General features: G+C 33.7%; 1 protein-coding gene across 1 annotated transcript; it reads right to left on the bottom strand.

Moving 5' to 3' along the window:
- Positions 1 to 383: 383 nt before the first annotated feature.
- Positions 384 to 3,229, bottom strand: odd (odd skipped). Its single transcript, XM_073088788.1, has 3 exons — positions 3,053 to 3,229; positions 2,058 to 2,625; positions 384 to 1,539 (listed from the first exon to the last, which is right to left on the bottom strand). Exons 1-3 carry the CDS (start codon positions 3,153 to 3,155, stop codon positions 1,146 to 1,148), a joined length of 1,065 nt encoding a protein of 354 aa, XP_072944889.1. The 5' UTR covers positions 3,156 to 3,229; the 3' UTR covers positions 384 to 1,145.
- Positions 3,230 to 11,296: the final 8,067 nt, after the last annotated feature.

Raw genomic sequence — 11,296 nt, 5'->3', positions numbered from 1 at the left:
AAGACGATAATTATTACGAGAAATGAACTGGATTATTAATTGGACTAAAGAACTTTTAAAATGTCGAACATTCAGTATAATCATGATTATAATCCTAGTTTGGTATATTTGTATTTAAATATAATAAAGAAAAATATTAGTATGTAAACAAAAAACAATATGAGTGACATGGGTAGGTACCTGTGCCACTGTCACCCACTCATGACTGTCCAATGTTGGGTCCGTTTTAACTCTCCAAATGAGAGAAGCTTACTAGCAGGTAATAAGCAAGCAAGCATTTAATTTAATATAACTTATATCAGTTAGGATATTAGGAGGAAATTAAACAATAAAGTATGATTGGAATTTTCTTTTTTCAATTTCAATTCTTACAATTAGCCTCTTTAACTTAAAACTATATTTAAACTATACACATATTTACAAGACATTCATAATTATTAGACACTTTTGATACATCACGTATTAAAATTCCTAATTTATGAATGGAATCTTAAATTTAATACAATTGTACTATTACTTAAAATTAAATAGGTACATAATAATTACTTTGAACATGATCTGAATGATGTCATAGCCCCATAATTTGGAATGAACGAACTTAAAACGACGGTAATACTTTTTGGTAACTTTAGTTAACCATTAACTTAGGCCTAACTGAGAAGTTATCACAATAAATAAATCTTTAAGAAAACATAACAACAATAAAACAATTTCAGTCTTTAGCGTTGAAAGAAGATCGAGCTTATAAATATGTTTACAATTAAATAGGATTTATTACTGAGTCACCTACTCCTAATGTGGATAATTCGTTAATTATGAATAACATAAGAACTGGTTTTAAATTAATACTGGAAGATGAGCCTAAAACCCATTACCTAGTAAGTAGAAAAGATGATTAAAAAGTCTAAGAAGTAGTCATCGATAAATCTTTGGTAAATTTCTAAGGGAAGGTACTACATTAAACGATTACAATAATAGTGGATTTTGTTCTTAAAATGCTTACAACTTTAGACTTTACGAGTAACAATCGCGACATTGAAACTATTAATTTTAAACAAACATATGCGTAAATTCCGCGCTCAAACCTGTTCTACGAAGTAGGATTTCACTTTCAACTTGGCTTACTTAAATCCTATATAATAAGTCTAACGCTTCATTATGTCTTCTATTGAGAAGCCTAACGTTCTTTTAGGGCCTTCCACGGGAGATTGCTGAGGGCTGGGCTGTAGTTGATAAGGTTGTACCAGAGGCGGTGAAGGTTTGTGCGAAAGGTCGAGAAGGGAACTCTCTGACACTTGACTCGTTGATGACACTTCTTGACATCCCTCTAGGTGCTCTAGATGATGCTTATTCGCTTCACTGTGAGTTAACAGATGGGTCTTCAAATTAGATCTTTGGTTAAAACTCTTGCTGCAGACCGGGCACTTATGGGGAGATTCTTCCATGTGCAAAATCTTGTGAACTGCTAACGTTCTCGACTGGCAGAATCCCTTTCCACATTCGGAGCATTTGAACGGCTTTTCCTTTGAATGGATATACCTGGAAAAATAGAAAAAGAAGGTTAATTAAAGCGACACTTTCACCTCAAACGTTATGACGGCTAGTGTAAACAAATGCTGTTGGTTTATGTTGATGACGAAACGAGGTTCGTATGTAAATTATGGTTATTATGCATTAGACACATTAGACGCTTAACAGGCATTGGCTATAATTTGAGTTAAAATCCGTTTGTCTCATAAAAGCCAAGAAATATAACATGTAATTTGTTCGACGGAGCAGGACAGATATGCTGATCGTAAAGAACCAAACCGGTTGTGGCTGAGCGCGTGCGGCCGCGTCGCGACCTCACAAAAGGTTTACACTTTTAATTTGTTTTTTGTTTTTGTTCTCCTAACTCTTATCGCTAACAATTCTTAGTGAAACATATCCTAAATCACGTTGTTGATATTAGAGTGGAAACATTAAATTAACTCAAGTCTAAGATAGTAATAGATAGCAAAGTTGTTTTTTCTTCTACAAAAAGTTTTTAGTAAAGACGTTTGGAAATAAATACATACCTATGATCTCTAAGATGATCTTGTCTTCTGAAGGCTTTTCCGCAGATGTCACAGGAATACGGTCTCTCGTCGGTATGCGTCCTTTCATGGATGAGTAAGTTGTAGGATTTGGTGAACTGGCGGTTGCAGTATTTGCAGATGAACTGCTTCTTGGGCCTCGTGCCGGGGACTCCCGGTGCCCTCATCGGTGGTGGATTCCTTGTCGCAAGTCGCTGCGCCATCACTCCCGGGTACCGGAGTGATTGGTGGTAAAGCGCCGCGTTCCTTATCCACTGGTTCACTATCATCGCGTGGTACGGCGCTGACGGTGGCAGCGTTGCAACTTGAGCTTGCATGTACGCTGACATCGGGTGCCCGTAGTTGGGTACTGGCTTCTCGTAGTTGTACGGGGTTTGCATCGTTCTATAGCTTGGGTAGGCTTGGGATGCAGGGCTCCAGCCGGGCTGGTGGCGGGAGATCACAACCGCGGGAGGCGTGTCGTCTGTGGGCGTGTGCGGCGGCGTCGGCAAAGGCGGCGACGGTCTCTCGAGCTTCACTAAAGCCTCGATCGGAAAGTCTGGAGGATAACCTGCGAAGATAATAAAGCTTTCGTTAGAACGTAGGCCTATTTTTTTTGTTGTTGTATTTAACTTAAAATTTAAGACAAATTCAAGTAACATTAAATAGTTGTTTTTTTTTTATCTGGCAGCGTTAGACTTACAATATAAATAACACTATATCTTAAAGGAGTTATTTAAATAATAGAGAATATCCGTTTACAAAAAAAATTGTTTTAAGTTTGACTGAAGTGTTTGAAATTATTTGCTATATTTTTAAAATAGAGCAAATAACTAAATTCACAAATTATTTACAAGTTAGTTCATTACTGAATTACAACTTAATGCATTAGCTACTGAAACTATTTTAACTATTGAAATAAGTAAAAAAAAAATATGTAAACAAAAAAAATAAAAAAGTATTGTTTACTAATAAAGGAAAACCAACTAAACACTTACTGTGATTCTCCTCGATATGTTCGTCTTCCTCTTCCTCGATGTTGATATCATCCGAACTATCAACACTGTACGGCTTGTCTTCCATCTCAACTGAACAATCCATCGAAACACTAACACTGAGCACTATCACCTGTGTTGTCACGGCCAAACCGGTTTGTTGACTGACAACCGGCTTGAGGGAGCGCACGGAGCGATATGAGCTTGTGTGCGTTCGTTATCGAGGCGCTTGTGTTCGAGGGGCAGGGAGGGGGGGCTCAAAGGAGCCGCTCGAGCGGCGCCTGTGTCGGCTCCCGAAGCAGCCGCGCGCCTCCCAGTAGGCGGAGCCAACCGAGCTCTGCCTTCGGAATCGATCGGCAAGAATCGCGAATCGCCCCAAACAATGACTAACTTACAAAGACACAGTTCTAAAGTCTTAATTCTACCTCTACGTTAGAACCTTGTCGCTGTTAACGTTCCAGTAAGTTAGGTCGTTTCTGGAGCTTGGATCAGGGTAACTCGATGCAAATTTTTGGTGACATAGAGTCCCCCAGTGAAGCTATTAAGTGAGCGGATTGCTCTCGTAATTGCGTTTCGTTGGCAAGTCTTTGTATTGTACCTACATGCCTTTGTTCGGTCTCTTTTGTAATTTATATGTTTCTGTTGCGAGATTAGTATTGCAAGGACTGAGCTAAACGCCATTGTATTCTGTAACACAAGATAGAACTAAAAGCTCTACAAGTACAAATAATTTTGTAATCTCAAAAAATTAAACTTAATTACGCTTTTTTATACCTAGCTAATAATATTACAATTCTTTTCAGACAGTATATTAAAACCTACATATTAGAAGTAAAGCAGTATACACTATAAATATATTTTGTAATTTCAAAGAAATAATTAATAAATTCCATTTCTGCAGAAAAAATAATAATATGACAATAAATTTAAGGCACGGTAGTAAAAACTCTACATCACAGAGTACAAATGAATGTCTTATTTTTAAAAAAACTTATATCTAACAAATACATCTGTACAGACAAACATCTAATGCCTATATTAGTACCTAAACATACAACCTTCTAACTCAAACTAGCAATAAAATACACTTAACAACTTAACACATCATTTTGTGTAAATAATTAACCATTGATTAGAATTTACCTTTGCTAACGATGCTCATAATCGTTTTATGATCACATTTTATGTAGAGATACTTAGATATTAATATGCAATGATTGCATCACTTACACGAATGGATTTATTGTACCTATTGTATATTTTATAGAAGTAAGTAAAAACATACATAGTTACAGTCAAACATACCTACAACCTTCTCTTTATTCGAAATTGGTAAAATGCGGAATGTCTCACGCTTGCTTAGTGACTCTATCGAGTCTCTACATTATTGAATAGATCCCACTTATTTAGGACTTATTAAATTATTGACATCAATTTGACGTAGGTACCTAATTTATGAGTATCTTATGTAGCTCTTGATATTAGTAGTACGTATCTAGGAAGGTACTCGTAGCTACTACTCTTTATAGTAAGTAGATACTTAATATGAACTGAACTGCAAAGCATAATTTAGTATACATATTTTCTGTAGACACAATGTTATTGCAAAAAAATCCCCATGCCCATTTTTAAACTAACTTTACGTCTAGAACGTATCGGAGTTTTTGGAATTCATCTAATCTTATCAGTGGGTGTAGCGTAATTGACGCTTTCGTGGACTTTACATTCCCTTATGGCCCTTTTCCTGTTCCTACCTAACTTTATGACTGCGACCTTTGAGTGGTGTCTATACAAAAACCTGTAACTATATTTACACTCTCTACATTTCTGCTATTTAAGTATTTATATAAGGACTTAGATATACATAGTAGGTACTAAGTAGGTATAATAGTGAGAAGTATCTTTTTCACTTTTTGTTGGAAGATATATTTACTTTCTTATTACTAGAATACTTACTGAGGTATACGTATTCTATTTCTCAAAATGGGCGTTTGCGAGAAACATATAATACAAAATATGAGTATTGTAGAAACCTCACCTACATTTTTGAGACGTTAATTTTTAGAAGTACCTGTGCATCTATCTAGTCTTTTCTTAAGTAATATAGGTATATAGTTTTTTCTTCATATGACGTAGAGTGTTTCTACTGAAATAAGACATAACACATTTAGATTATAGCAGTGATAATACAGAAAATTATTATTCTTCTATAATGTAGGCACATATATAACAGTGATTTTTGCAATTAGGTAAATTGTAAATGCACATTTAGAGCTCCATTTACCTACACTAAAAACTGTTTGTAGTTCTAACCAAGACTTTAGTCATAGTAAAATCCGCTTCAAGTAAGCTTTTAAAAAACTTGTAACTTTTGTTCCACTTTAGAAGTCTCTGGATAGCTTAGTATAACCGTATTACATTCTTATAATATAAGTAGTCAAATCCCTTTAGTAGGAAAATAAGTAATCTGTTTAAAACATGGATTTTCTAAATCTGCTAACTTACACTATTTTAAATAATCCAATGCTACTATTTTAAACCCTGCCTTACCTAGAGCTTATTAGCTAAGTTGTTTTCTAGATACGCATTAAATATTTAATTAAGTATCATTGCGTATTAATGACATAATCCGTATTAATGACGGATTATATTATTAATTCGCAATAAATTAAACTCTAATGATGAGCTTGTTTTGATTAAATCAAATTAAATACGTAATACTGCGTAAGTATTAATTAATCTGATGATCGAAGCGATTATGGTATGTATTAGTTACAATTAATCCTTATTAATACTAATACTTATTCTTAGTATCATTTTGTAATACGCTTATTTAGAATCAGAATAAATATTTGGTTACACTGAAATAAGCATTTCGTTTATGTCGAATAGTAACAAAATTATACATATAGGTATTCTATTGGTATATGTGAACTTAGAACAACATAATGTTGTTGTCTATACTACTATTATAAAGAGGGAAACTTTGTTTGTTTGTTTGGTTGTATTGAAAAGGCTCAAAAACTGCTGGACCGATTTTAAAAATTCTTTCGACATTCGAAAGCTACATTAACCACGAGTAACATAGGCTATATTTTATATGAAATAAATTTGATAAATAGATTGATTTGAGGCGGTACAAAGTTTGCCGGGTCTGCTAGTTTATCAATACGTCCTCATATCAATCAAGGCTTTATATGGAGTTATAAAGATTTATATAGAGTCGGTTGTAGATGTCCATGGGCGGCTGAGCTTTTTATGTATTCGAGTATGTAACTTTATCTATTTTATATTATGATACCAACCTTCATTACTTATAGCTATACGTCCATTTTTTTACACATTTTTACTATTTTAGGTAATAAATGCGCCAAATAGGTAATAAATGCCACTGTGATCAAAACACGAAGGACTTTACAAGGATAGTTTATTTAAATTTCATTCATTGCAGAATAATTTAGAATGTCAATAAGTTACTACTGCCTTGTAAGCTTTATAAAGAAGAAAGGTTCAATCAAACTTCTAAGTTAACTTTAACTTACTTTTGCCAATCATATTTTATCTTATTATCCAGACAATATTGAGCATATAAGTATACCATACAATAATTGCATTTTAGTATTAGGGAGGTATATCTACGAACATTTAAAACTGAACATTGAGTAAAATATAACCAACATTGCGAATACGCAACATGAGTACGTGCCGCGATGGTCAAACATCAGGTGAGTGAGGACATACGACACGAGCGGCGCCCTTTGTGCACGATCAAACGAGCCGACACAAACACTAGGGCTGCCACCCTTCAATAGCTTACTAAAACAAAGCATTAAAACACTTCTTTACTAATGTTGAATTGTATTGTTTCTACAGATAAGGCGCTTTTGCAAATTATTTGCGAAAACAATGTGTGATAAGAAGTGACTCTATGACCCTTACGAAAAATACCACATTAGCTAAACGATAGTAATAATAATATGACGTTTATTATTTTAAAAGTACAAATAACACAACACAAAAACGGGCATTTTGCAATAACTGAGAAAACAAAAGGAACCTACACAGCCTTGCTGAGTTGGAATAAATGTCCCAACGTCCATTCATTTTCATGACATAAAGATATGAGTCATACATTTACATACATACATAATCTGAAGAATAATTAAGTAGTAAATTCAATTATTATATTCAAACGCATAGTAGAACAAAATATTTTTAGAAATATATAATATTTGTAATATAACAAATTAACAGTCGTAGTAAAATTGTTATAACATGTTCTCATAAACAAAATTACAATAGCCATTTTTGAGACGCACTTACTCTTACTAAAAATCTTACCTATCTACTTCCAAAAAGACCATTACGCATCATATCGAAATTAATTAGTAAATTGCAATTCTACTGAATCATATAAAATGTAGAGTCCCTCTGACAACTGCCGACAACCCTACAAAAAGTCATATCTAACAAGTAATACAACAATTGCTCTATCACAGCAATCACGTCTTTAACTCTACTTGTTTAAACTACAATACGTCGAATATCTTACGTATAGAGTACGGCGGTTACGACTCTACATTGGTAGAGTTTGATGGCCGGCTGCGACCTGCCACCAGACACCTTGTTGAGTCTACAGTCAGCTCGTTACGATGCTTGATGATTATGCGAACAGTTAAGAGGCTTGAAGTGGTAAGGTTACTTTATTGAATGTAGCGCGAACAGAGTGATTGATAGTAGAGCCATTGTTCATATGACAAGTACGATTTAATTGGGCAGATTTCGTGTGTTTTATTTACAAGGTAATGTGAAGACAAGGGAATGTGAAGACAAGTATTAATCCGTTATTAATACGAGTATTACTTTTACATGTACATGTTAATCTTATGTAGGTATTGAAATGTTATATATTGTAAATTAATAAGTTTGCACAGAAATTATCATTAAGAGTTTTGTTATTAACTTACCACGATTTACTCACGATACTTTCATTCTTTGTCATAGACTATAATAAGTGATACTATTATAGTCTATGACAATGAATGTATAATGTATAAGATTACTACAGTTGTAACATAATTGTTTAATTATCATTCATAAAATTCTCATCTTTAATATATAAACCTATCATTTAATTACCATACAGCTAATTCGATAAACTTGCATCATTAAAATTTATAATTTTGTCATTTTTAATTACCATTATTCATTTTAACTACTGTTATTACTAAGAATACGCTACACAATCATTTAGGGCCAATACACACTAGCGTTTGTCCACCCTAGGCATCCGATGGACGTAGGATCGAAAGCCGCTAATGTGTAACAAGCCTTTCTCGTCACGTGAGTTAAAATCTTAAACGAGTTTTACGAGTAATTTGATAAGAATTGTCAAAAACCAGATAAGTAGAGTGAGACAACACCAATAGAATTTTAGGAAGTACCTACATATCAGACGTACAATATTTTATATTCGTCAGTTTAATCTTTTTTAATCGTGATATTTGTTCGTGGCTTCCGTATCAAACTCACAACTATTTGAGAAGATTAGTATCTGGGTCTAATTTGTTTTCAACTTTTCTTAAGATTCAAGAGGAAATAGATGTTTATCACGAGTGTCGCTATAATCCGTTTTAGTGCACGCAATGCGGTACCATAGCTTTAGTATGACGAACTTTAGTACTCCTTACTCTGCTTGTATCCAAAGGTATTCTATGTAACGAAACACGTAGTATTAAAAACTAGTAATCTTTACTACTACTATAGATTTTTTTGTTGTTACGGTTGTTATTTTTGTTTTTGTTCATTAATAGGAAAAGACACGAAAACTATACAAAATATTGAAAGAAAATGTTTTATTTATTACCAAAGGTATCAAATATACACTTAATTTTGATTTATAAATCCTATCTAGTCGTATTCTACGATCTTTAGAAATTATGTTCATCCTGCATATAAGTAGGTACACGAACCTCCATAAAATAACGACTAATGTCGCATACCGAGGAATATTATATTCGAATCTATTTTAAATATGCATTTAAACAAGCAGAAAATTTAAAAGTAACCTATTTTAAAATGGGGACGTAATTTCATTTGACGCTTCAAAGAGCCTAATACAAACAAGTCATTTCAGATATGATCTGCATAAACGTTACAAAAGGCAGATCGCTTTAAAACATCGTTATGTTTGTATGAGATTAGAATGAGTCAATCAACAAACGAATTAAATGATTTTATAAAACTACAGTATTTAATCATTTTTTGCGTTGTTAGGCAAATATGTAATTTTATTGGCAATAGATAATTGACATATTTTAAACCATGACGAAAAATAAGGCGATAATTAATATTTAATTAATACTAACAGGTAATCAGTAACAACCCTAAATAGTCTGCGTGCAATTATTTTTATTGCTATATGTTAGACTTTAATGAGTAAATTGTGCTCAGCACAGATATCGACGGCTTAAGTTTGCTGTTCGCTCTGAAGTTCTGGGGTGCATGAAGTTTAGCCAGTAGCATGTTTTAATGCAGGGAATAAATGTAAAAGTATAGGTCTAAATTACTATTTATTTAGTCTGCATGCCTGCAATCCCTGCCGGATTAAACCTGGAATACGCTACATGTCTGACACCAAAGTAACACTCCACTACGCAATTCGTACGCTTACTACAATTGAATTACCTACTAAAGTCTAATATTAAATTTCGGAAATATTGGACTAGGATTGTCGTCTACTGATAAGTGAGATGCGGTTTGTGATGTCGTACACGACATAAGATGGCTTTCCATTCGCCTTCCATTCAACTAATCTGCAGATTTCAAGTGGAATATTCCTTTACAAAAATCCTTCAATACCGAATTACATAGGATTTGGTTACGTGTACATACGTCACTTAATCTACAAACAATATGACGATGAAGAGAATACGGTCACGTTTACACTATCCGGTCTCTACGAAGAGCACTTCTAATCGTACAGCAAACATTTTTACGGCATAAGTAGTACGTATCATAAAGTTTAGTTTGTAAAAGATTTCGCTTACAGCATTACTTGCTATTAAATGTTTTGCGCTAACCTTGTTTATTTTATTTTTTGTTTTGTGGAATGCGTTAGATAAATTACACGCGTGACAAGCAACCACGCCTTTTTCTCGTGGAAGATAACTGGATGTGCAGTTCCACTGATGATAATTGTTAACTAAAGTCAATGAGTCTGTAACCAATCTAAATATTAGTTTAATGCAGCCTGAATTGGGGGACAGATGCTTTGTCGCTTGCTTTGTCGGTTGCAGATACTGTTCCCTGCTCTACGTATCAACTGAACGTGTTGCAATATGTCTGCATGCGTCCGTCTGTCTAAAAGTAGCATGTCTGCTAGAGCCATAAGCCATATAAAAAGTTCTGTCTCTCCTATAATTTCTTTCTATATTATTTGTCGACTTTCGTGGGCTGTATTGAAGAGTATTCAGTAATATTTAAGCACTATTATTTTTTAAATTTAAGACTGAAATATTGTGGGTTTAAAGTTTATATGTATAGCTACAGATACCATCACTATCATAGACACCCTCAGGTATATAGAAACTAGAAATCTTGTGATGTTTTAATTGTCCGTCAAAAAAAGTGATTAAGAAAACATATAGATAGATATAATATATAGGTACCCACTCACTTTCCTTATTCCCTTACCATTAATTTCCGTGAAATTACATAGAATGGTAATAGGATAAGATGATTTTATTATGTTTATTTGGTTTCGTCCGCCTGTGTAAGCTCCGGGCAATAAATTGTCCCTACCATTGATGACGCAACTGAGGGAACTAAGGGATGGGGTGGTTAAGTACACATAGATCGCAATATGTTTGTTTAACTTAATATAATCTTCCTATTGCCTCAAAGATGGATGATTCAGTACAAAACCCTATTTATTCATTCAGTTAATATTGGAAGATCTATTGGTCGTAACTTATAGTAAAACATATACGGTATGTATGTGTATATTGCTCAGCGGTATGTGAAAGATCGAGTTCAAATACCAGAGACTTGCTCTATAACGTATGTCCTAGTACGAACAATAGAAATAAATCATACTTCATTTAACGCTAGAGAAAAAAATTATGAGTTTATTTCATTCGTATTATTGTTTCTGATAGATTATTGACATACTCGTAGTATTCAAAATGTTTCACATAACGTCATAAAAAGTGTATTAACTTCATAAGGTCTAAATAGGTCAGCGTG

Source organism: Epargyreus clarus, unplaced genomic scaffold, assembly GCF_041222505.1.
Source record: "Epargyreus clarus isolate Ecla_fem2 unplaced genomic scaffold, WU_Ecla_fem_2.2 ptg000027l, whole genome shotgun sequence".
In the NCBI taxonomy this organism is placed as follows: domain Eukaryota; kingdom Metazoa; phylum Arthropoda; class Insecta; order Lepidoptera; family Hesperiidae; genus Epargyreus; species Epargyreus clarus.
This window is presented reverse-complemented; position numbering and strand designations above follow the sequence as displayed.